General features: G+C 36.8%; 2 protein-coding genes across 6 annotated transcripts in view; one reads left to right on the forward strand and one right to left on the reverse strand.

The window, feature by feature from the left end:
* The window catches only part of ANKRD42 (ankyrin repeat domain 42), a 97345-nt gene extending 82083 nt beyond the window's left edge, over positions 1 to 15262 (forward strand). For all 3 annotated transcript variants that reach the window (XM_053560163.1, XM_053560160.1, XM_053560161.1), the window contains 3 exons: positions 2607 to 2733; positions 5854 to 5998; positions 15018 to 15262. In XM_053560163.1, coding sequence (XP_053416138.1) covers positions 2607 to 2733; positions 5854 to 5998; positions 15018 to 15104 — 359 coding nt within the window. In that variant the 3' untranslated portion in view covers positions 15105 to 15262. The remainder of the gene's footprint in view (positions 1 to 2606; positions 2734 to 5853; positions 5999 to 15017) is intronic.
* Positions 125 to 26996, reverse strand: part of CCDC90B (coiled-coil domain containing 90B) — a 37713-nt gene continuing 10841 nt past the window's right edge. The window contains exons 5-10 of one of the 3 annotated variants that reach the window (XM_053560165.1): positions 26076 to 26117; positions 25925 to 25996; positions 25775 to 25828; positions 24387 to 24501; positions 19182 to 19319; positions 125 to 425 (exon numbers count right to left, since the gene is read on the reverse strand). In XM_053560165.1, coding sequence (XP_053416140.1) covers positions 19225 to 19319; positions 24387 to 24501; positions 25775 to 25828; positions 25925 to 25996; positions 26076 to 26117 — 378 coding nt within the window. In that variant the 3' untranslated portion in view covers positions 125 to 425; positions 19182 to 19224. Of the gene's footprint in view, positions 426 to 15620; positions 19320 to 19936; positions 20427 to 24386; positions 24502 to 25774; positions 25829 to 25924; positions 25997 to 26075; positions 26118 to 26996 lie in introns of those variants that run through there. The other 2 variants (XM_053560164.1, XM_053560166.1) reach the window with 2 other exon arrangements.

Genomic DNA, 26996 nt, shown 5'->3' on the forward strand with positions numbered 1-26996 from the left:
GGATCAATTTCTGGTGAGGGCCCTCTTTCTGATTGTGATATGGCCATCTTTGGTGTCTCTTCTTTTTTTTTTTCTTGAGACCAAGTTTCTCTCTGTTGCCTAGAGAGTACTGTAGTATCAGCCTAGCCTACAGCAACCTTAAACTCCTGGATTTCAGCAATCCTTCTGCCTCACCCTCCCAAGTAGCACCCACCATAATGCCTGGCTATTTTTCAGACATGAGGGGGTCTCCCGTTCTTGCTCAGGCTGATCTTGAACTCCTGAGTTCAGGCAATCCACTGGCTGTGGCCTCCCAAAGTGCTAGGCATGAGCCACTGGGCCCAGCCAGTTCTTACTGTTTTTGTTGGAAAGTTTCTCCTTTGTTGACTTGAAATCTCTCTTCCTGGATTCCTGGAGCTAAATCCAATTAATCCGAGCTCTTACTCCTAGGATTCCAGAGAATAGGTCTTTTAAAACATAGCCTTCCAAATATCAAAGAAATTATTATACAAGCTAAATCTTTCCAATCTTTCCTGACTTTTTTTTTTTATCCTCCCTATCTTTTTCAGTAGTTATTATGGTGGTTTCCAAATTCAGACAATTCTGTCTGCCCATCAGAATTGTCTGAGGAGCTTTTATTAAGTATAGATACCTGTAGGTCTGGAATGAGGTTCAAGCATGTACCTTTGTTAAAAGCACCCCAGTTAATTTTGGTGTATGCAGTTTGGATCTTACAGCTCCAACCTATTGGTAGATAAAAGTGTTAGGAAGAAGCAGCTGTGATTTGCTAAACTGGTCTTGTAAAACAGTTTCTCAACTTTCGTACTCTCGATATTTTGAGTCTTATAATTATTTTTTTAAGAAAATAATCAGTAGATTTCATTCTAAAAAACAAATGGGTGGCATTAACTAATCCATGGTGATGGCGGGAAAGTGAAGAAAAAGTAAATGGTCTTTGGTAATTGACTTATTTTTTAAAAAACCTTTAATAGAATTAGGGGATACAATTTGGATTCCATTATATATACCAGGTAATTATTTTTTTTGAGGGAGCTTTCCTGTGCATTGTATGATGTTTAGTAGCATCCTGAGCCTCTACCTGCTGCATGCCAGGACCCTCTCTTTCCAAACTCTCCCCTTTCCCAAACTGTGACAAGCAAAAGGGCTCTAGGTGTTGACAAATAACCTTTGGGGAGGGGGAGGAGATCATCCTAGGTAATGAACAACCGCTATAAAAGATGGAAAAACTATAGTTTTGATAGTTGCAAAATAGCTCAAAATATTTCTTAAACCCCTGAACTCAGGCAATCCACCTGCCTCGGCCTCCCAGAGTGCTAGGATTACAAGCGTGAGCCACCGCACCCGGCCTTCAAATTATTTCTCAACATACTTCCTTTTCACACTATCCTCTTTTTTTGAGAAAGTATTTCTCTTTTACTTTTGAAGATTAATTTCACAAGATACAGAATTCTGAGTTGATGTTTTTTCCCCTCTTAATACTTTAAATATTTTCTTACATTCTCTTCTTGATTGCATCGTTTCTGAGGATAAGTCAGATATGATTCTTTTACATATTATTTATTTATTTGAGACCAAGTCTAACTTTGTTACCCTCAGTAGAGTGCTGTGGCATCATAGCTCACAGCAACCTCAAACTCCAGGGCTCAAGCGATCTGCTTGCCTCAGCCTCCTGAGTAGCTGGGACTACAGGCTCCTGCCACACATCAGCTACTTTTAGAGTTGGGGGTCTCTGTCTTGTTCAGGCTGGTCTCAAACTCCTGAGCTCAAGCAATCTGCCTGCATTGGCTTCCAGAGTGGTAGGATTACAGGTGTGAACCACTGTACTGGCCTTATTTATTTTTATTTCAGATTACTGTGCAGGTACAATCAGATCACAATTTTTGAATTTGTTTGGTAGAGTCCCTCTTATACTTCTGTCCTACATCCAGATGGTGTGCCATACACCTCTACTTTGTGCCCTTTAAGTGGAAGCAAATCAATCCCCCCTTTTCCTCTCCCTCTCCCACATCTCCCCTCCCCCCAACTTGAATAGAATTAAGTTTTTCTCCTGTGTGGGCACGTATTAGATCATCTATGGGCTTCATAATAAAATTGAATACATTGGATACTTGCTTTTCCATTCTTGATACTTTACTAAGAAGAATGTGTTTCAATTCCACCCATCACACTATCCTCTTGCATAAATATTACAAATGACTAATCACAAAATTTGGGGCCAGATTACTTCTGGTTTACTTTAAGCATATTTTCATTTTTCTAATTTTCTTAAATACAGTAGAATATGCATGGTCCTATAATATGCCACTAGTCCTACAATACTGATAGCTTTTTTTAAAATTTCTTGTTTATAGCATTAACATTCATAATAGTCTGATACATGCTGTAGTAGTAGGGAAAGAATCCTTCATTTAGATATTTTATTGCTTGTTCATCCTAACTTTCTGTTACTAATATCTGCCACCTTCCTTCCAGCCTCCTCTCCTCCAGCCTTTTCCTCTCCCACCCCAAAACACAGACAGTGGTTCTAGAGGAAGAATATGTTCTGCCCTGTGAGCACATGAGCTATGACCTGTTTAACTAATTTCCTATTCAACTCTGTCTTACAGTGAGAGCTTATAAGAAAATCACAGAATTGAGACAACTCCTGGAAATTGCTGAAAGCAACTATAAACACTTGGGAGGCATCACAGAAGAAGATGTAAAACAGAAGAAAGAACAGCTTGAGTCTGAAAAGTAATGTTTTTAAAACTTAATAATTTGTTTTTAGTGACCCGTCTAAACACCGCCTGAGGGTTTGTTTGTTGATCTGCAGCTTGTTCTTTCATCCTGCCAAAGAGTGTCACTTTTCATTGTTTCCCTCACAATGACCCCAGATAGAGGAGTTTAGAATATTTTTTAATTGTGGTCAAATATAGATAACATAAAGTTTACCTCTTAACCATTTTTTTTTCCTTTTGAGACAGAGTCTCACTTTGTCAGCCTGGGTAGAGTGCTGTGGCATCACAACTGATGGCAACCTCAAACTCTTGGGCTCAAGTGATCCTCTTGCCTTGGACTCCCTAGTACCGGGCTCCTCCTACAACACCTAGCTATTTTTAGAGACGGGGTCTTGCTCTTGCTCAGGCTGGTCTTGAACTTATGAGCTCAAGCAATTCATCCTCTTCGACCTCCCAGAGTGCTAGGATTACAGGCGTGAGCCCATCCTAACCATTTTTAAGTGTAACAGTTTAGTAGTGCTAAATAAGTTTTGCAACCAATTTCTAGTACTCTTTTCATCTTGCAAAACTGACACATAAGGAAGTAAGATTTTTTTTTAGACCACAGCCAGTATGACCTTTTCAACCAGTATAGGTGACAAAGTCTTTAAACATCCACATGGGGTTGGACTGCATCACTCATGAATCTGAGACTCAGTCTTTTTAGTCTTTGTTTTTTTTGGTTTGCTTTTTTTGAGATAGAGTTTGACTCTGTGGCCCTGGGTAGAGTGCTATGGTATCATCATAACTCACAGCAATCTCAAACTCTGGGTTTGAGCCATCCTTCTGCCTCTTCCTCCCAAGTAGCTGGGATTACTGGCACCTGCCACCAATACCTGGCTAGTTTCTCTTTTTTAGTAGAGAAGGGGTCTCACTTTGCTCAGGCTGGTCTCAAGCTCCTTAGCTCAGGCAATCCACCGGCCTCGGCCTTCCAGAGTGCTAGGATTGTAGACATGAGCCACTGCACCTAGCCAGACTCAGTCTTGTGTTCACTGACTGTCATACTCATCAGAGAATGTTTGCATCTAGAAGCCATGAGCGGGTGCATAACTCTCAACACTTTTCACTTCATGTACCCTAAATTGGCTCTCTGGGCATTGGGGGCCTCTTGAATTATAGTTGGCTTTCTGTATCCATAGCTTTAATCAACTGTGGATTGAAAATATTCAGTAAAAAATGGATGGTTCTGTCTGTACTGAACATGTATGTACTTTGCCCCTCCCCCGCCATTATTTCTTAAATATCCCAGTATAACAACTATTTACATAGTATTTATATTGTATAAGGTATTATAAGTAATCTAGAAATGACTTACAGTGAAAGCTGTGTGAGATTATATGCAGATACAGTGCTACACCGTTTTATATAAGAAACTTGAGCATCCATACCCATAGATACCAAGGGATGGCTGAAATTAATGGCTGCTGGCATAGAGGCTGCCTTGTGCTTCTTTTTCCCCACTGCCTTACATTCACAAATCACATAATATGGCCATTTCAAACTTACAAGACTGTTCTATGACCATTGGAGCAGGGTTTTTCAATCTTTTTTTTTTTTTTTAATCTCATAGCACACTTGAACCCATAGTTAAAATTCTATGGCTCACTTAAATTATGTTAGTCAAAAAAAAAAAAACAGTAAAAAAATAATGTACTTACTGTGTTTTGAACTTCTTTTGAAAATAATTTAATGATTTTAAAAAATTTTCCTGGCACACCTAAGATCCTGTGATGGCATGCCAGTGTGCCACTATATGGCTGTTAAAAATCATTGCATTAGAGTAAAAGTTCCATTAAGGACTATTAAAATTATAATGATCTTAACTAGGGATAGAATCATAGACTCAGGCTCAAATCCTGGCTTCCCCCACCATTACTACTTCCTCTGTGACTTGACGAAAGTTACTTAACCTCTGTAAGTCTTGGTTTCCCAATCTTCATGGTAAGAAAATAGTTCATGTAGTTGTGAAGATTGCATGGGATAATGTATGTAAGGGGTTTACCTAGTGTCTAGTACATAGGAGTTCTCTGAAGTAATATAGCTCTACTAATGGTAATATGGTAATTGGCTTTAGAAGAAAAGCAAAGAAAATCCAAATTTAAAACTCATTATTAGGAAACAGCTACTCCACTGTGAAGTTCTTTTTTGGACTACAAGAGATCAAAGAACTTTAAGCCAGTCTCTTAGGCCAAGGCTAACACTAAAAATACTTTATATCTCAAAATACTTTAAGTGATATAAAGACAGTGGATAGCTACCTACATGATGTGATGTGAGATACCAAGAAAGGCCTTGAAAAAAAAATTGACCTGTTACAGCTTCCTTAGTGTCTAAAATCAGTTTAAGAGGTATGGTATTTGGAGCTTCGTGCCCATAGCTCAGCAGTTAGGGCACTGGCCACATACACCGAGGCTGGTGGGTTCAAACCCAGCCTGGGCCTGCTAAAAACAATGACATCTACAACAAAAAAATAGCTAGGAATGGCGGGCATCTGTAAGTCCCAGCTACATGGGAGGCTGAGAGGCAAGAGAATCACTTAAGCCCAAGAGTTTGAGGTTGCTGTGAGCTGTGACACCATGGCACTCTACCAAGGGCGATATAGTAAGAATCTGTCTAAAAAAAAAAAAAAAAAATATGGTATTTGGGTCTAATGTTTTGCCTTCTGTTTTTTTTTTTTTTTTTTTTCTTTTTGCAGTTTTTGTCCAGGGCTGGGGCTGGGCCTCCACGTGCTCATACATGGAAGTATATAATACGTTAATCCCTACCAGAGATTTAGATGTTACTCTGAATACATTTACCAGACCTCTTAATGAGACTAGATTCAAAAGGGAAGAGGGGAAAAAAAAAACAACAAAAATCGGGAGGTTCCAAGAATATGAGGGAAAAAAACAAAGGAAAGGGAAAGGAAAAAAAGAATAAGGAAGGGAATCCATGCTTGGGTCTCTTTACGCACCCATGTTTGACTGAGCTGGACATTGCCTCTCTTAGGGCCTTTGCACTTTATTTGCCTTAAATACAATGCATAGATGCTTTCCAGTATTGCTAAATAATTGTTAGTTGACGTTGGAGATTGATTGAAAAAAAATTTTTTTGACAGGACCATCAAAGAACTGCAGGGCCAGCTGGAGTATGAACGATTACGTAGAGAAAAATTAGAATGTCAGCTGGATGAATATAGAGCAGAGGTGGATCAACTCAGGGAAACACTGGAAAAAATTCCTACCCCCAGCATTACTCCTATGGTTGGTATCATATTTAACATATTTAGTTTTCTTTAAGAATAGTATACAAGAGGGGCTAAAAGTGCAATTTTTGGCCTAGGGCTATTTTGGTTAGAATCTTAGCTATGACCTTTTTTGATTCGGGCAAATCATTTAAACTTCTGGTGCCTCAGTTGTAAACTGAAGATACTAATTTATACTTCCTAGAACTGATGTTAGAATTGCTGGAATATATTATGTATATAAACTATTTATGTAACTATATAAACATATATACACATATATCTGTATGTATTCATATACATATATTAATATATAGATTAGAATAACATCCTAGTTCATAAGTGTATAATAAATGTTATTATTATATCATATAAGGAGAAAATATTTTTATATGCAGAGTAATTGATAAGAATTCTAAGACTGTTAGGAGAGGGCAGAGTGAGATGGCTAAATAAAAATTTCCAGGCTTGGTGCCCGTAGCATAGTGGTTACAGCGCCAGCCACATGTTCTGAGGCTGGTGGGTTCGAACCCCCAAAAATAGCTGGGCGCCATGGCAGGCGCCTGTAGTTCCAGCTACTTGGGAGGCTGAGGCAAGAGAATTGCTTAAGCCCAGGAGTTTGAGGTTGCTGTGAGCTGGGACTCCATGGCATTCTGAGGGCGACTCTGTCTCAAAAAGAAAATAGTGAGACTCTGTCTCAAAAAGAAAAATCTCCAATCTTTAATCCAGTGATCGATTGTCCCTTTACACCACATTAAATAATTATCCATGCAGCTATCCAAGCAAGCACCTTCAGAAGAACCAAAAAATCAGAAGATGAAGACTTTCTTGATTACTTGAACAGCATCAACATTTTATTTTAGTAACAGCCTCTAGCAAATAAAGCTTAGATGCAACTTAAAAAAAAATAGAATTCAGCTAGAGGGTATGTATAGTTAATATTCTAAATAACCAAAATAAAGTACTTGGATGGAATACATTTTAGAAAGCTATAGCTTCTCCAAAGAACAGCTTCGAGAGTAGAAAAGAGCCAGCATAGAAGTTGGTCATAGCATCCTTGTACTCAGAAGACAGAGTAATAAAATAACATTTGTGTGAACACTTTGCCTTTATGGAGTTCTTTCACATGTTATCTTATTGTGTGGCTCCTGACCCCATTTAACATATGAGGAAACTGAGGCTCATGGAGGTTAAGTGATTTGTCTAAATTCACACAACTAGTTAACAATGGGATCACTATTCACTCTCTAGTCTTTTGACCCCATAGCCTTTGCTCTTTTCGTAATAGGAATTATTAATTTGGAATTCAGAATATAGCTTTAGAAAACAGAAGAATGGTTAGAGTGACAAATGGGACAATTGTGTAGAAGGAAGCAAAAGAGAAACATGAACACATGAATATAAAGATCAAATACAAAATAGCAGGTGGGCAGAAAATACAGAAAACAGATTGGCAGAAAGCAACCCTAAATTGGTACTTATGTCTCCTAATTATCTAGTCTTAGAGTAGAGCAGGCAGGAAGTACACTGGGAAAACTTTGACCCTAATTCTCTTCTGTGAGTGAAGGTGGAAAGGATGTGGTCTTTGTGTACACCTGTTTGTGACATAGTGTGGGGATTCAGGTATGTTTCACATTTTCTTTCCATGGGGAAGTTTCTCCTTCAGTCATCATGGGCAATTAATTCTGTTCCAGAAGTGTATCATGTCAACTCTGATCTGATCCTGGCATTTATTTTGCAAAAACTAACCATTAGTCTCTTTAATTGCCACTTTAAAAATATTAAAGTAATATATGTGCTTGTTGTAAAATGTTAAAAACAGGACAAATGTTCCTTCTTACCCCAAGTTCTGCCCTCTAGAGGAGCTACTGTTAACAGTTTGGTACATCTCATATTAGATAAAATTCTACTTATCTACAAACACATATGTATACTTCTCTGCATATATAAATACAAATACTTCCTCATTTTCTCTAGGGTTTGGTGTCTTACCAGTACTTGATTTTCCAAGGGATATTAATCTATTCATTTCTGCAGTGCCCTTGTACCACTGTTAGCCCCCAAGGAAACTTTAGTATCATAAAGGCCATCTCTGCAGTCATGTGGACACAGCACCATTCATAATCTACCACTTACACTCAAATCCATTACCTCTCTACCTTGTCACAGGGACTCTGTGACTCCTGGTCTCCTCAAAGGTAGTATCATAAGATGTTCTTCAGCTGCATAGGTGAGACAGTCTTTGGGAATCTTCTAAGTTGCCTCCTTTCTTTTGAGCCATTCCAAACTGATGGTTTGCTTATACATTTTAAATTTTCTAGCTACTTAAAAATTCTGTTTTCAGGTTGGGTATGCAGACCAGCTTCCCTAAAACCTCACTTTACCAAAGTGTAGGCTTTTAGGAGAGCTGACTCAAAGTCCCTGTATTGGGTCCATTTTTTTTTTTTTCAATTGCAGTTTAAGTTATGCCCAGTTTTTGTAAATAAGCATATGTCACTGACCCCTCATGGCAGGTGCACTGCTTATTTTCTCTTCTGTGAAAGCCTGAGTCTATTTCCTTATCTTTAGTAATGAGGGCTGTTAATACTTATCTTATGGGCTTGTGTTGATGTTAAATGAAATATGGCATAGAAATCCTGAGCACATTTCCTGGCACACGGAGGTACTCACTATGTAATGGTATTTACTGTATTCTTTTCTCTCTCTCTCTTTTTTTCTCTCTCTCTTTCTCCTTTCCTTCCTTCCTTCCTTTCCTTCTTTCCTTTCTTTTCTTTCCTTTCTTTCATTTTTGATATGAGAGATGAATAGCCTCTCTCTCAGATGTGTAGACCTCTTGCACCTAAGAACAAGAGAGTTTATTTATATGTGTATAAATAAAATGAATTTTTCATTCAGCACTCATTTATATGGATTCCTCAAAAAGCTCTGACTAAAGCTTTCTCCTGCCACCTTCTGGTTGGGATCTGTGATTGCATACAATTGTAACTTAAAGAACTCTGTAATGGTATAATTTTTATTTAGAAAAATGTAAGATTAAAATAATGGTTACAGTACTGGCCATATGCACCAGGGATGGCAGGTTGGAACCTGGCCAGGGCCAGCTAAACAACAATGACAACTGCAACAAAAAAATAGCTGGGCATTGTAGCAGACGCCTGTAGTCCCAGCTACTTGAGAGGCTGGAGCAAGAAAATGGCTTAAGCCCGAGAGTTTGAAGTTGCTGTGAGCTATGATGCCATAGTTTTACTGTGAGACTCTGTCTCAAAAAAATAATATTTTTAGATTTCTAAGTGTTCTTCAAACATCTTTCCAAAAGGAACGTTCTGGGATTTTGTGATGTGGGCTAATCTTACTGGAGTTAGATGATAATCTCAAAGTAGATTTGATTTGCATTTCTCTGATGATTAAGGATGATGATCATTTTTTCATGTGTCTGTAGGCTGTGCGCCTGTCTTCTTCAGAGAAGTTTCTCTTCAAACCCTTGCCCAGCTTGAGATGGGATCACTTGTTCTTTTCTTGCTAATACATTTGAGTTCTCTGTGGATTCTGGTTATTAAACCTTTGTTGGAGACATAACCTGCAAATATCTTCTCCCATTCTGAGGGCTGTCTGCTTGCTTTACTTACTGTGTTCTTCGCTGTGCAGAAGTTTTTAGTTTGATCAGGTCCCAGTAATGTATTTTTGGTATTGCTTCAATTGCCCTGGGGGTCCTCCTCATAAAATACTTGCCCAGGCCGATTTCTTCAAGTGTTTTCCTTGCATTTTCTTCTAGTATTTTTATAGTTTCATGTCTTAAGTTTAAATCTTTAATCCAGTGACAGTCTATCTTAGTTAATGGTAAGAGGTGTGGGTCCAGTTTCAGTCTTCTACAGGTTGCCAGCCAGTTCATCCAGCACCATTTGTTAAATAGGGAATCTTTTCCTCCGCCATTCGATCCTACAATTCCTCTACTTAGGTATATATCCAGAAGACCAAAATCACATTATAACAAAGATATATGTACCAGAATGTTTATTGCAGCCCAATTCATAATTGCTAAGTCATGGAAGAAGCCCAAGTACCCATCGACCCATGAATGGATCAATAAATTGTGGTATATGTACACCATGGAAAGGGGAGAGGGAGGAGGGGGAAGGGGAAAGGGAAAAGGAAGGATGGGTGGAAAGAGAGTAATTGGTGGGACCTCACCTATGGTGCATCTTACAAGGTTACATGTGAAATTTACTATGTGTAGAATATAAATTGTCTTAACACAATAACTAAGAAAATGCTGTAAAGGCTATGTTAACCATTTTGATGAAAACATTTCAAATTGTATATAAAACCAGCACATTGTACCCTATGATTGCATTAATGTACACAGGTATGATTTAATAAAAAAAATTAACTTAATTAAAATAATATTTTAGGATAGCATGACATTTATAAAACACGTTATTAGTTTTTTGTAACACAAACAACTGTTTTTATAGTACTTTCTCAGGTATCATCTCATTTTAGTCTACATCAACACTATGAGGAGATAGAACTGATATTTGTTTTTTGATCCCCTTATTACAGAAGAGGAAGCTGAAGCTCAGAAACATTGAGTGTCTTTTTAGAGCACATAGCTAGTATGAAACAGGAACAAACTCAAAATCTGTAGCTCCAAGTCATATTTCTCTAATACTTCTGTGTAAATGACAGTTAAATCCATGCTTTAGGACTACGTCCCACCAGGGCTCTTCGCCTGTATTTCTCACTGTTAGCTGTACTTTTCTACCTGAAATTCCTGGTAGTTCCTAATTAAAAAAAAAAATGGCTAGAACCAAACTCAACATCAAGACTAGATTCCCCCCTCTGTCTCTGCATTTAAATTAATGGCATCATCATTATCTCAACTACTCAGTCTTAGACTCTTAGTCACGATTAATCTTGTTTTCTCCTTTAGCTCATACAAAAAGTGGGCCCATCCCATAGATGAGAACATACTCTCTACTTTCACTGCTTCTCCAGGTTAGGTTTCTCTGTCTTTCTTTCTATGATGGAAGTTTAGTATCTAGTCCATTCCTGTCCAAATCCATTTGACTCATTGCATGCAGACAGCTTCATTGTTTTGTCACTCTTTAGACGGAAAAATCTTCTTCCTTTGAATTAAGTATTAATTCCTCAGTTTGACATTTGGCCCTAATCTACTACAATAGTTTTATTTTTTGTCTATTTCACACATAGTCTGGTTTTCTTTCCTTTTTTTCTAAGACAAGATCTCACTCTCCTGCCCAGGGTCTTACACTGTTACCCACTCTAGTGGCATCATGAGAGCTCACTGCATTCTCCAACTCCAGGGCTCAAGCATTCCTCCTTTCCTCAACCTCTTAAAGTGCTGGGATTATAAGCCTGGTCTGTCCATAGCTTGTGTTTTCTGAAGTTACTCCACACTTTCCCACCAATAAGGCTTTGTTCATTTTGTCCATATACCTTGGACCCATCTCATTTGTCACCCCTTTCCTAATCCTCTTGATTATACAGGGTGGCCATAAAGTTTGTGTATAATTAATTTGCCACCTTGTATGGGATCTCTCCTTCCACCAAGCTCTTTGTACTATTCTGAGGGCTTCTTGTCTTTTGTATTAAAGCTTGACTATTGCTTAACTTTATCCACAGTACTGTAAACTTAAGTTTCAGGAGATCATCTAATTTATCTTAATAATTACATCTTGGTCATCATGCACTAAGTACTTGTAGCCCATGTTATCTTCATTTTACAAATGAAGAAATGAAGTATCATATAAAGTTATATAGCTTGTCAGATGAGTAGCCATAATTTCAACCTGATTAGCCTTAAGTCCATGCTTTTATTTTTATTTTTTTGTTGTGGTAATACATTTTTACTATAATTCTTAATAGTTTTGAAATGTACCATTGCATTGTGTACAATAATTGAAGTCCCATCAAATACACTCCCTCCTCCCACCCAAGTCCATACTTTTATCCTCTATCCATACCACTATCCTCTTTTTCTCATTGTGCTTGTAAGATTTGAAAAAGTTCATCTTTAAAAGTTTGTGATAGTTCCTTAATAGTTAATTTACTTATGGAAATTTAAATGTAAAATTAACAATAGATGGGCACCATAATAACTTTGGCAGAGATATCTGTTAGAGATTTATGTAGCACAGAATTCATCACTTCTGTCTCCAGGGCCAGTATTATTCAGAATCATTGGTCTAAAGCAGCGGGCCATATTTGCTAATCAAGTATGGCTGACCTGGAACTGGTACTATTCCATGATTATGTCTATGTTTAACTTAAACTTACTTTATACCTTACAAGTGTTTGGAACTGGATTGGACCTCGATATGGCTCTGCTAGGCTTCATTCTGACCTCTCAATCCTAGCTACAACAGTCCTTGGATCAATTTGAGGGCTTACATGAACTTTACGCAGGTCTACCTCTTAGTCTGGAGAAATTTTAGAAGTTTGGGTATGATTTTTTTCTCTCTCTCTTTTTCTTTGGTGATTGTCTCCTTTCATATTACTTTATTTAATTTTAATTTTTGTTTTGACACTGTTAAGAAGAATCTGTCCTGCTAAGCAAGAAGTTTTCTCTTTGTTTTTATTTTGAGACAGGGTCTTGCTTTGTCACTTGAGCCAGAGCAGGAGTGCAAGTTTGGGGCTGAGTTCGCTGTAGCCTTAAACTCCTGGGCTCAAGTGATACTCCACCTTTAGCCTTTTGAGTAGCTGGGACTGTATACAAGTGCATGTCACTGCACCTAGCTAATTTTTAAGGCTTTGTAGAGATAAAGTCTTGTTATGTTGCCCAAACTGGTCTTGAACATTTGGCCTCAAACGATCCTCCTGCCTCAGCTTCCCAAAGTTCTGGGGTTACAGGTGTGAGCCACAGCACCCATGGAGTTTTCTTCTTTTAGTTTCATATGAAGTCTAGAGATTGCATGGAAATTAAAAAAAATAATTCATAAACTCTGTGAACATTTTCGTGTGCAGAATTATTAATCTCTTCAATAAGCCTGTAAATTCTCCCAGACCAAAAATACTGGTTTTATTCAAAATATGTGCATTTAAAACATATGCAGAAATTTTTATCTAACTTTGTTCTAGTGAAAGGTTGACTTACATTTAGAATTCTTTTGGTGCCCAAGCACCATGATTCACTTATTTAGTATATCAATAAATAGGTCTCTTTTTCTGAGTTAAGGACTAAACTTACAGGGAGAAATATACTTCTAGCTACTTTTTAATGAGAAAATGAGTAATCTTGGTGAATGATGTTCTCCAAATTCATAAACTCTCAGAATTTGAAATTTTGGAACCTCCAGTGAGCACTTGAAGGCCTGTTGAATGCCAAGCACATATTTTCTTTTGAACTTATTGTGTATTAAGACTTAGTTTGATAAGTTATATATTTGCTGTTAGTAGAGGCTTTGGTATTTAACTGTAATTTCTAGAATATTTGGAATTCTTAAAATCTCCTCTAATAAGTTAGCATATGGGAAAGGTAAAGAAATTTATTACTGTTTCTGGAGGTCTTGTAAGTATTAAAGCACCAGAAAATTGGCTACAAGTAGCTACTTGCATTTTCTTTCTTTCACTGGTTCCATCTAGTTACATGAGGTTAAAATCATGTCCCACCTCAGTGTTTTTCTTTCATGGAAATCTTTGCACCCAGTCCTCTAACGATTTCAAGGGGTGCCTGAAACATGGGCAAGGGGGATGGGTGATTTGAGCACTAAGCACTGCAGACTCCTGAGTGGGAGGTCTTAGTCCTTCTTGTAACATAAAATCATATACAGCATATAGTGCAGTTGTAGGACCTGAATGATTGAGTAAACATGAACTTTGGAATCAGACAAAATCTAGTTTGGATCCTGCCATTTAATTAATTTTGTGACCTTGGAGGAAGTTAACCTTTTTTTTTTTTTTTTTTTTTGGCAGTTTTTGGCCAGGGCTGGGTTTGAACACGCCACCTCCGGCATATGGGGCCGGTGCCCTACTCCTTTGAGTCACAGGCGCTGCCCGGAAGTTAACTTTTTTGACTTACGTTCCTGCATCTATAAAATGTTGGTAATCCTACCTACTTTAGCTTATTGTATATAACACATAGTATGAAGTACAGTGGTGTCATATGCTAGGTCCCTGTCAAAGGTTTGTTATTACTCTTCAGACTAGAGACCATCTATATTGTTCTATACCCACATAAGCCTGGCCACTGTAGGGGAGGAGTTTCGCTACTCCATTTTCAAGTTTGTAGCTGAGGGAGGAGAAGAGAACAGATGTGTGCTTCTGTTTTTCCAGGTAGTGTTGCATGATGGCAGCTTGCTTCTATGTTGAACTAATGGGGCTCATTAGCAAAGGTTGGGCAGGAACACTTTGGGGAACTAACTGCAACCCTGGGCTCCCCACAGACATATGTTTTGTGCTGTTCTTGGAGCCTCTGCATTCAGATCTGTCCTAAGTTGAGAGCATTTTTGACTAGAAGAATTACTCAAATATGATTAATATCTAGGGGCCATCCATGTGTTCCTAGCCTTCCTTGTTCCTTTCTATGGCATTTATTGATTCTTCTGTGCTAGGTCCTGAGAATACCAAGATGGATGAGAAATATTCAGAAATAGTGAAGGATAGGGCAAAGTGGAAAATGAGACCAGAGCAGTAGAGATGTTTCAACATGAAAAAGGGACTGGAGGAGCTGGGAAATGTGACTCTTAGCAGTAAGGGACTTATAAAGAATCCCAAAGATAACATACTAATACTTTCTGTTTTTCAGTTAGCAACATGTTGTGAAATGCTAGTGTTTTGAGGATGTATTAATAGACGAAGGACTGAATGGTTTCTTAAGGTGCCTCCCAATCTTATGATTCAGCACAATGTGATACACTCCTATGTCAGATTAGGAAATTTATACAGAATCCTAAAAGAAATTTTATCAGAGTTGAAAATACTAGCATGGTTAATTTTTTTCTTTTGAAAGGACATTATAGAAAGAAGAAATGCGTGCTAGTATTAAAATTGTATTTAACCTTCTTTTCCTTTGTTTATAGGAAGAGAGCTCTTGTGAATCAAGCAAAGAGAAGAGGAGAGTGAAAAAAAAGATGTCTTCTAGGGGAATGTTTGTGAGAAGGTACTAATCACTGAAATAATTTTAAATAAACTGATTTTTCTCTTTCATTTTAAATATTGATATAAATGTAAGTCTATGTAAACTCTTCTCAGGATTACTCTTGAGGGTCTGCTATTCCAATTCTGAAGGCAAAAATACGTAACATCGCAGAGAAATTTTTAAAATTATATGGACTCAGTTGTGCACCTACTTCCAATATACTTTTTATATCTCTACATAAGCAAGTCAAGAAATTTATGAGCAATTAATTTTGCAAGCATTTACATAAACTCAAATATTAGATGGTACAGTCTAGTATCAAAAGAAATCGAGGTTTAGATATTAAAAAATCTACTCTGAGGCTTGGCGCCTGTAGGTCAGCAGCTAGCGTGCCAGTCATACACACCGGGGCTGTGGCCCCAGCCTGCCAAACAACACTGACAACTACAACAAAAGAATAGCCGTGTGTTGTGGCAGGTGCCTGTAGTCCCAGCTACTTGGGAGGCTGAGGCAAGAGAATAACTTAAGCCCAAGAGTTGGAGGTTGCTGTGAGCTGTGACACCATGGCACTCTGCCTACCAAAGGCAACATAGTGAGACTCTGTCTCAAAAAAAACCCCAAAAAACAAAAAAAAAAAAACTACTCTGGCTCCATAATGTTTCTTTCAATTTCTAGAAAGTACCATTCACTATTAATGTAGAATATATATATACGTATATATGTATAATTTTAATTTTTCAAATGACTTAATTTTTAAAAAGCACCTAGAATTAGAAGAAACTGCAACTTAAGACCATTAAGTTTTAGAAAAGAACTTTATGGTTAGCAATCAAGTATCTCGTTGAGGAAAGTTTTATATAAAGTGAAACTCTATGGGCACGGTGGCTCATGCCTATAATCCTAACACTCTGGGAGGCTGAGGTGGGTAGATTACTTGAGCTCCAGGAGACCAGCCTGAGAAGAGTGAGACCCCATCTCTGCTAAAAATAGAACAACTAGCAGATGTTGGGCAGGCACCTATAATAGCAGCTATTCAGGAGGCTGAGACAAGAGGATCACTTGAGTCTAAGAGTCTGAGGTTGCTGTGAGCTATGATGCCACAGCACTCTATTCAGAACGAAACAGTGAGACTCTGTCTCAATGCCCCTTTCCTCTTCCCCTCCCCCTGCCACCAAACCCTGAAACAGAGGTCTTGTAAAAGGCAAGAAATGTGTGCTTAGGCCAGATGTGGTGGCTCAAATCTGTAATCTTAGTACTCTGGGAGGCTGAGGTGGGTGGATTGCTTGAGCTCAGGAGTTTAAGACTGGCTCTAAAAATAGCCAGGCATTGTGGCCGGCACCTGTAGTCCCAGCTATTTGGGAGACTGAGGCAAGAGGATTGCTTAAGCCCAGGAGTTTGAGGTTGCTGTGAGCCATAACAACATTGCACTCTACAGAGGGTGACAAAATTAAACTATCTTAAAAAAAAAAAAAAAGGTGTGCTTGCTAAGGATACTCATTTAAATAATCTGCTTCAGAATTCAACCGGTTCTGTCTTGTGAGCTTTTAAAGAAAGGAATGTAGAGAAGAGGCAGATTGGACAGGGTAAGGAACACACGGCTTTATAATTCTTTTCCTTTTCTCCCCAAGATTAGTTGTACTATACTGACCAAAAACGAATTTTAGTTCAGTTGTGACTTGAATTTTCTCTTTTCCCCTAGCCTCACCATCTCTTTTCCTTTCTTCCCTTCAAGAGTTAGCAGATATTTGTGACTGTCTTGGGGGGCAGTTATCTAGCTTCTGTTTCCCCCTGAAGATCTGATCACTAGCTTTGGGCTTCACTGGCAGCTGCCTCCTCACCATACACCAGAATGCCCACCTGGACCCTAGATGCACCTTACATGGATGCTAAAGTCCATTTGATCCAGTATCACTGGGACTAGTTTGACCTGACATGACTACATTTGATTGCTGAGACCAGTTTACCTGGTCAAAGGTCTATAAACTAGGGTTAAAAAATGGCTTGTCCTTTTGATAACTCTCATATTCAATACTGTTAGTTTTTCTGTGGTTTCCAATAGGCTTTCAAACTATAGTAATAATAGTTGTGAACATTTATTGGGTACTTCATGTGAGATCTATGCCAAGTCCTTTACTGTCTCTTAATTCTCACAATAGCCATTACAAGCTAAGTGTATTTTATAGGTGGAGATTAAGTACTTGTGTCTAGGATGACAAATACAGACCCAGGATTCTAACCTTGGCAGGAAAAGTTAAGAGTCTGAATTCTCTTAACTGCTGCTGGAATTCTAAATAAGGTTTCCCTTATCTTCTGGGAGTACACACAGCCTTACTTTTCCTTTTAAACTGATAAAGCGAAAAACTTAATCCCAAGCTTGGAAACAGTGTTATACTTGCTCCAGTTTTCTCTAGTTTCTTTCCCAGTGAGGAAGGAAATACCAGAATAGGGTTGTTACATTAATAAAACACAAAAAACAGGAGTGAAAATGATGTTAAAAAGAGACTTAAGTTATTTTTGTTCCTAAGACTCAGGAGATGCATGTCTTGAGTACTCAAGTTGGAGATTACTAGTATATTGAGTGACAGCACAAGATTTAAAGACTTGAGTCCATGTGACTTACTTGCTGGGTGATCTTGCCTTCACTAAGCTTGTTTGTTCAGGTGTAAAATCAGGATAATATCTCCTTCTTAGGAGAGTGTGAAAAACAGGCTTGTTGACACCTATTACCTAGTTTATTTTCTGTCATATAGTAAATGGTTGCTATTTTTCTTCAAATGATGGTCATTAATTTCAATGACAGTGACCAGAGCCTTTTCCACTTATTCTTTATATTAAAAAATATGCTTTAAAAATTAACTTAAAATGGTACACATCTAAAATTTGACAAAATGGGCATCATAAAAGCCTTGAAATGTTTTACAAATAAGGTGCAGTGTTTTTATTGACTCTTGCCTAGTCTTAATGATATAGGAAAGCTGACCTCTAAACTGGGGTCTGCCCTGAAAGCCCAGTGGGTTCTTAGCTTGAGGGTTGAAAGAATTCAAGAGTGAGCTGACCGAGTAAAGCAAAATCAATTTTATTGAAGTTACAAACAGAAGGCAGAGCAGCAGTTATCTCTTAGAGTAAGACAGAATAGCCCTCTGTGAGTTTCTAGGGTCTTATATCTTCTGTTTAGTTTTATGTTAAGCAGAGTATTATTCAGAAGATTTCTGGGAAGGGGTGTGAAGTTCCTGGAACCAAGGGCCCCTCCCCTCTTTAAACAGTACAGGGTAACTTGCAGGAATTACCATCCTCAGCCCACTGAGCTTCTAGGATTGGATAGATTTATTCCACCTCAAGCATTGCTATACTGGGGAAGGTCTCACCCTGCAGAGGCAGAGCTTGATCACATGAGAGCAGAGCAGAGAGAATCAATGTTTTCTGCAGACAGGCTGGTCACAAGCAGGAGTGAGGGAATGGGAAGGAAGTAGTTGGGCTATTTGGGCCTTACTTCACCTTCCAGATTTACAATGACTAAGTCACTTTACCTCCCTTAGAGCAGAGTGAATGAGGGGATGGAGTGATGATGACAATGTTATGCTACTGGAGGTTCCTTCACATGGAGGAAAGAAGCAGTCCCTCTTAGTAGCATATTTTAAATTGTTACCAAACCAATGATATTAGTTTAATGTCTCTCTTCTCCACTAAAATTGTCACTTCCATGAGTGTGACACTATGCTCACTTTATGCACATGAGGACTGGCATGCTGTTTGTCACATAGCAGGCAGTCATACTGGTTGAGTGAACAAATGCATTGTAGTTTGTTACAGTGTGTTTTAACATATATGGTGCCTTATTTATCAACTCAACAAATTTATCTATAGTATGCAAAAACTCTCTTAGGTAAGAGGATTCTGAGGTAAAAAAACAAAACAGAATGCAGCAGAATAATGTTAAAATAGAGTTTGTTTTGAAAACAAAACAAAAAAAGAAAAGAAAGAAAACAACTCAACAGATCCTTGCAGAAAATTAGTTGGAAAGCCTCTGAACATATAGACCGGTTATCTTGACTACTTTATGCTATAGATTACTGTTTATAGCTAAACAAATGACAAGGTAACGTACCGATCTCTTCAGAATTCACAACCATAAGCCAATTCCTAGAGGATTACAGCCTGAATTCACACCACCCAAGTGGTCTGAAAAACTTCAGGGTGAAAATTAATTTTGAAGTGATGCCAGGTTGGTAGTGTTCCGTAGGATCTGGGAAAAGTAAACACAAATCCTCTCAAAAGGGATATGCCTTGAATCCAAACTTCAAAAAGTCCTCTCAAAAGGGATATGCCTTTCAAACTTATAAAGCTATTGCCAAGGCATTTTGAAATCTTTTGAAATATTTACCACTTTCTGGCCTTGTTTTCCTCAATCTGGATAAAACTAAAGAACTGAGATGAAAATGATACTTTGTAATTACATAAGATCTATTAATAGATAAGTAAGAAAAAACAGTAGACCCAATATGAAAACATAACAAAAATCTGAATTTCCCTATGGGTTTCCTGAAAGTAGGTACTATGTATGAATGTCTGCTGTGTTTAATGAATAATTAAGAAAAGCTTGGTTGTATGTAATACATTTAAGATGGGTTAATGTCAACTGGTGTTAAGAAGCAGGGATAAATTTTTTTTTTTGTATCAAAAAATTTAAAAACGTATAATAACTAGAACTTAGTATTTAGCAAAACTATAGATTTCACACTAAATTTTATGTATTTGTACTAGAGTATACATTATTTTTAAAATGTATTGTTTTAGTTCATTACAAAAACAAATCAATCTCCAGTTATATGGTTAGTCACTTAAAGTCCAAAAACTTTGTTATAGTAATATTTTATTTTATATAAAAATGTAATTATGCAGTAGTTATCAGGAAAGTCCAATAATTAGTATATAAGGCTAGGGAGTAGTTTTCAAAATTTTCAGCAGATTCCAACAAAATCTCAACAATTTACACAGTTGTTCAAACAAACACAAGAAAACTGGTTAAGTTTCTATGAACCGTCAAAAAGATAAGGACAAAATGCCCTTCAAAGAAATCAGGGTTTTGTGTGGTAGCTTTTCAATAACAATAAAATAAAGACACACATGCAAAATAAAGACAAAATATCTCTTTGCATTCTGAAACGCTTCTCTTTAGTCCATAATACTTTGAATAATCTTGTAAGTTTCTGCTGCAACTGACAATGTTCAAAATAAACCTATGCTGGTTTAGTGTTCTATGAAGTCAACAGCAAGCTGCAGTAGGAGCATTAATACTACTTCCAGATTCTGTAAACTCCCAATGCTATTGCCAGGCAAGCAAATACTGAGGCTGTGAAAAGAAGCAGCTATGTTAAAGGTTACATATTTGTGATTATTTTGCAGAGATAAACAGAATAATGTTTATAAGTTACGTTCATTAAATAAAGAGCAAAGAACAAAGGAAATCCAACTGATTTTCTACCCTGTTTTTTATTACCTAGAAAATTAAACTAAGGATAAAGATACTCTGAAGGGCAAGATTAATGCCAATTCTTAAAAACTACTGTATTTTAAACAGAATAATTAAAAAAGTGTAGATGTCAGTTACAATCTTTAACTATTTAATAACATTATTATTATTATTATTTTTGAGACATAGTCTCAAGCTATCGCCTTGGGTAGAGTGCCTGGCATCACAGCTCACAGCAACTTCAAACTTTTGGGCTTAAGCGATTCTCTTGCCTCAGCCTCCTAAGTAGCTGGGACTATAGGTGCCTGCTACAATGCCTGGCTATTTTTTGGTTGTAGTTGTCATTGTTGTTTGGCAGGCCCTGGGCCGGGTTTGAACCCACCAGCTCCGGTGTATGTGACTGGAGCCCTAGCTGCTGAGCTACAGGCACCAAGCCAGGACTTTTACTTCTGAAGGTGCTTCTGACTACAAGTTGTCCGAATCCTTTGCTACGTTCTATGCTTTTTCATAAAAACTCTTAAACTTCTTCTCCCTCACTGCAACCTACACATTAGGTAGTGTCCTAGTGTCTGGACAATTATATATACTACCTTATTCAACCATAATTAAAACTCTAGGAGATTAGTGGTATTATCCCTATTTTACAGATGAGGCAGCAAGCTAGCAAGTGGTAGAGCCAGGATTTAAGACAAGTATACTTGACTCCACAGGTAGAGCTTTGAAAGCTGTTTCATTTTTTTTTTTGGTAGAGACAGAGTCTCACTTTATGGCCCTCGGTAGAGTGCCATGGCCTCACACAGCTCACAGCAACCTCCAACTCCTGGGCTTAAGCGATTCTCTTGCCTCAGCCTCCCGAGTAGCTGGGACTACAGGTGCCCGCCACAACGCCCACCTATTTTTTGGTTGCAGTTCAGCTGGGGCCGGGTTTGAACCCGCCACCCTCAGTATATATATATGGGGCCGGTGCTTTACCGACTGAGCCACAGGCGCTGACCGGCTGTTTCATTTTTAAACATTTTGTTACCATTATTTATAGCCTGACACCTGACTGAAGGACTTATCTCTTTTTTTGAGCCACAGGGTGCTCAGGGGATATTCCATGTAGTTACTGGTATATCCTCTGGTACCTCAAGAGCGGCTAAGTTTTAGATAACCAAATGAACAATTATGAGGAGAGAATTAATTTCATTCCTTTATTAGAATTGTATAGCATAACTGTAACTGCATTTAAGTTTCTTGTTTCTTATTATTTCAGCTTTTATTTCTCGTTGTTATGTTATATGGAGTCATCCTAAATTGCTTTTATTTATCTTCAGTCCAGGAAGCATTCTACATATAGTAAAATACTTGGGTGAGTATGCTCAAGTACTTTCAGCACTCTGGTAAACATCAGCTTTTATTATTTATCTGCCCAGAACAGAATCTGCCACATTAACTATACAGATTAAATAAGCTACATTAACTCAGTTCTTGCCTCCTTGCCAACATTGTTCTGGGCTAAAGGATAGCATCTGATCCAAGATGGACATTCTAAGACTCCTTTCATGGGATTTTCTTAATTGGAACAAAAGAAAGGGGATAATCTCTTTCTCTTAGTGAAACTGGAATAAGAGTGTCTAGAAGCTATTAGTGGCAATGTTTCTATCCTATGGAGGAAGCTGGTAAGAGAAAATGAGGCAGACATTCACAGACAACATAAAGATAGGTCTATTCTAATTATCCTCATGGTTAAGCTATACACTCTGCTCTCTGCATAGTTCAATAGTAAGCCAATGCTCTCCTTTTATGCCTAAACTAGTTCAAGCTGGATATGAGACTTAAAATGAAGAGTACTGACTGATACATGTGGGGAAATCAAATAATCAAACTGATTAACATTTATAATTTGATAAGGATTTCTTCTGTAAGGGAAATGTAAGATCTTTATTGCTAGGGCTTTGACAGCTGAGTAAGGATTTTCTTTCTCACATTTCCCTCATGTTCATGAATAAATATGTGAATCTCAGATAAATGGGGTATTACTGTCTTATTGGCAATTTCTCAAGTGTTCTAGAATCCAATAGATCCATTCATGACATTAACTTCCCACCTACTGGGAGTGTAGGATTCAGTTTTCCTGAAAGGCTTACCAGTAAAGTAGTAGTAACACTATTTTGAGATGGGTAAGATGAAAGAAATACCTCAATACTTTTGGTTGCAAGTTCTCGGGTAAAAAAGAAAAGGATCACGACTTAGGAAAGGTCTTTTCCTAAACAATCACTAACTTGCTGATTTCTTTGGCCAGTGCTACCAAATCTTTTAGATTCTGCCTTGTATATATCTACTACTGAATGAAAGTTTTCTGGAGATCATCACCATCTTTAAAAAGGATTTTGTTATTAACTAAGATACTGATTCTTTAGGTAAATACTCTAAAGGAAGCTGAATGGAATTTGAAGCCTTTCCTGTGTTGCTCTGGGATTGATTTTGAAACTGAAAATGAACACTCCAAACTAGGCTGTTTCAGTATTTCCTGTGCACTATAAGTGAACTGAAGGGCTCCAGTTCCAGAAACTTTGCCAGAGTTAAGGGTTTTCAAAAGTTGGTGTAGCCTTAGAATCATTTCTTCAAATCAATCTTAAACAGAAGCCCAAGGTTTCAAAGAGATAAAAATTGAGCAATTCAGGTTGCAGAAAGAAAAGGGGTATGTATTCATCAGTTGAGGGCAGGGGCTCCATCTTCACCTCTACATCAGTGGTGACTGCCAAGATAACCACTGATTAATTAGCAACTTTATTGTGGACAGCAATTTGTTAAAATCAAAATTTTTAAAATGTACATTATCTTTTTGATTCCCCAGTTTTAAATGTGCATAGCCAATTTGTTATACTAGCACAAGGGCACAAAACTGTGTGTGTGAACAATACTGTTCAGTCAGTATTTTAATAATGAAAAATTAGAAGTGGAATGCCGGTTAACAGAGGACCGGATAAATAAGTTATGACACTTTTATAAAAAGAAATACTATGCTTTCTAACAAAAAGATGTTTATGTGTATATACTCATGTGGAAAGATATTTAGTTAAACTTTTAAAAGTTGTGGAGCAGACTGTAATATATGATTATATTTAGAAAGTATATATAGTATTTATATGCAGAAGAAAAACTTAGAAATATTTATTACTAATAGTAAATCCTTATGGGGAGCAGATTTGAAGGTTTTCACTTTTACTGCTTTTATAAACAAGAAAGAAAAAAGACAAATAATACTTGACTAGGGCATTCTTTCTAACTAACTGGGGCCCTGTAGTTGGGTCAGGACACATGGTACTTGAGGAGCCCAGTATTGGTAATCTAACATTTGCATACAATCTGTGCTGAGTCAGTTGATAGAAGACAGAATTTTACACACCCCCACCAAACTTTCCGTGGTTTTAATGGCCTGTATATACTGAACTCATCTTTTTCTCTAACTCCACTCAAATCCTTATGAAAGGATATGAACAATAAAAAACAAATTTTCATTCTTTTCACTGTAGAATACCTAGTTTTACCTTACATCATTTTGTACTTGTGTTTATATATTTCTTTGATATCTATATGCTTTTATCTATTAATGAGTTACAGAGTTGCCCATTAAATTTATACCTGAGATTTGGAACCTTCTTAAACCACTAGAGAGGAACAAGCAATAAAGCAGTTTTATTATAGCTCCTTCTGATTTTTCTCTGTGCCTACATGGTTACCTTGGGAGATAAGAATAACAGGTCACTTTGTTATAAAAGGAAAGAAAAAAAGTAAAAAGAACTAACAAGTCTGGAAATTAAATGACAGCAATTCCTTTTTCTGGCAAAGTCTTACCTGCAAGGTAACGAATTGTCTCAAGTTTGTTAGACTCCATCAGTGTTTTTAAGAAAGCAATTTCAGTGTCAATTTTATTACTGGTCTCTGAAATAACACTTTTTGTTTGGGTATCCTGTAGTAAATAAGAATAAATAAGAGAACTAAATTTTTTCCTTATGTATTAAATGAAAAAAAACATTTACATTAGAAACCCTCCTCACTTATGGGCTAATTGTGCATTAGAAAAGTCTCGGTTGGGTAAACAGTAAAAACATAGTGGTATTAAAAAAACATTAAATGTACACTACAAACTGACAAATCACCTTCCTTCTGCTTTCACATTTGAAGATCATTTCTTAGGATTATCCCACACTGGGCATATTCTAATCCTAACCTCCTAATAAAATATTTGAATTCTAAACATATAAGATGATAAACTAAGAAACAAAAATTTTAGTCACAGAACTATCACTTTATAGGTGTAAAGTCCTTAGCATATTGTAGTTAAAACTTTAAATATATTCTGTAAATGAAAAAAGAAATCAACGTTTATACTGTGAACTGGCACTTAGGTGTACAGGCCAAGGAAAGGTTAAGAGGGGAGATTAAGAAGGGACTTAGAGCTCAGAAATTAGTTGTGAGAGAATTGGCTGATTTCTTTATCTCCTTTATAGTTAGGAAGAGATTGGTATCCTTGAAAGGACAAATGTGACTGTTCTTTTATTAAATTATGAGCAAGAGTGCTGGCTTTGAACTTTTAAGAAAAGACTAGGCTGAGTCAAAAAGAGTTTTAATCAAACCATAGAGACTGAGTAAAGATTACACTTCAGGATTTATTGAGAAGGTAAGCAGTATTTTTCTCATGGGGTTTACAATCCAGGTTCTTTCCCAAGCTCTATCACTTATTAACTGGTAACTAACCTCTCTTCATTTTCCAAATTGGTAAAATAGGATGAATATGAAGATTATTCATATAGGGTAATATGAAGATTAAATGAGTTAAAAGATAACAAGTACAGCATACAAAACAGTATCTGGCACATAAACAAAAAATATTAAGGTTAAAAAAATTTTTTTAAGATACTTACCTGAGCCTAGGCACTTACTTAAATACCAATTAGGAAATACCAGTAGTGAATCATTGCTTTTAAAAGGTAGTTATTTTCTATATAAAAATAATTTAGTTTAAAAAAAAGTACACTATGTGAAAAGTTTGATTGTTACTCTGAGGTCATGGCTCTTGTATGACCATCTACCTGTTGACTGCCTCCACAAAATGCTGCTAACTACAAGAGGTATAAGGAAACCATATAGCTTTTTAAAAGTCCAAACTTAAGAACTGATATAAAAGCGGTTATAAAGGCACAAGAAGTATATAAAAGAGAAATTTTTACATACTACTTTACCTTTTTTGTAAATTCTGTGGTTGCTTCCATAAGTTGCTTTTCTTGATCTGTAAACTACAGGATATGAAGCAGCAGAAAGTTTAAAAAGAAAAAAAAAAGAACACTAAAAAGGAATAAGTAGTCAAGAAAGTACATTTAAAAGCATATTACCATATCTGTTACTCTGCTCCTTTCTAGGTTGATGTCCAGTTTATTATCTGCTCTGATTCTACTGGTTTCATGCTTTAAAGAAAATAAAGGTTTTAAAAAAATGATCTTGTAATGAATATTCTGAAATTAGTAGGAAAAAAATTTCACTTACTATTAGTTGTTGTTTAACTTGGTCTAATTCAATTTTCATTTTCTAGGATGAAAGATCACATGTAATTAGCACTAAACGAAATTCTGTATCATGATTTATTTAAAAAATCTGAAACCCCCCTTTAGCAAAATTTGGACACTCAATGGGTTTATAATACAGAATCTGAGCAAGAAAATTGAAAAGAAAGATTTTCTCAATTTAAAAATATTTAATAACTTAAAATTCTGATTTAACTACAGAAACATTTTTCTATTAAGTGATAATGACAATTAATACAGGATCAACTCAAATGGAAAATGCTACATTACTTTCAGTTTGGAGAACATTATACTATATGCTATACTAAAAATTTTATATAATCAATATAGAACTCAAAGATTTTCTCTTTGATATGACGTTTATATGTATAAAATATAACTTATTTTTCAGTGTGTAAAAATTTTCATTTATATATAAAAAGATTAGGTATCGTTAAACTAAAAACTTGCTAATTGGCTGGGCATAGTATATAATATATAAATATATCATACAGGTCACACCTAAATCTTAGCACTCTGGGAGGAGAAGGCAGGTAGATTATTGTCTGAGTTCAGGAGTTTGAGACCAACCTGAACAAGATCGAGACCCTGTCTCTACTAAAAATAGAGAAACTAGCTGGGCATTGTGGCATGGGGGCCTGTAGTCCCAGCTACTTGGGACTGAGCCCAAGAGTTTGGGATTTATGTGAGCTATGATAACACCACCTCACTCTATCCAGGGTGACAAAGTGAGATTTACCTCAATAAATAAATAAATGAAATAAAAATAACCTCTTATTGTTTAATAACCACATAAAATTGTTAGTTGGTTTTATTAACTTATTTACCATGTAAAATACTTGTGAGATCAGTTGTTTATTTCTAAATATTTTTTCTTTTATAC

The sequence above is a fragment of the Nycticebus coucang genome, chromosome 14 (genome assembly GCF_027406575.1).
Source record: "Nycticebus coucang isolate mNycCou1 chromosome 14, mNycCou1.pri, whole genome shotgun sequence".
NCBI lineage: Eukaryota > Metazoa > Chordata > Mammalia > Primates > Lorisidae > Nycticebus > Nycticebus coucang.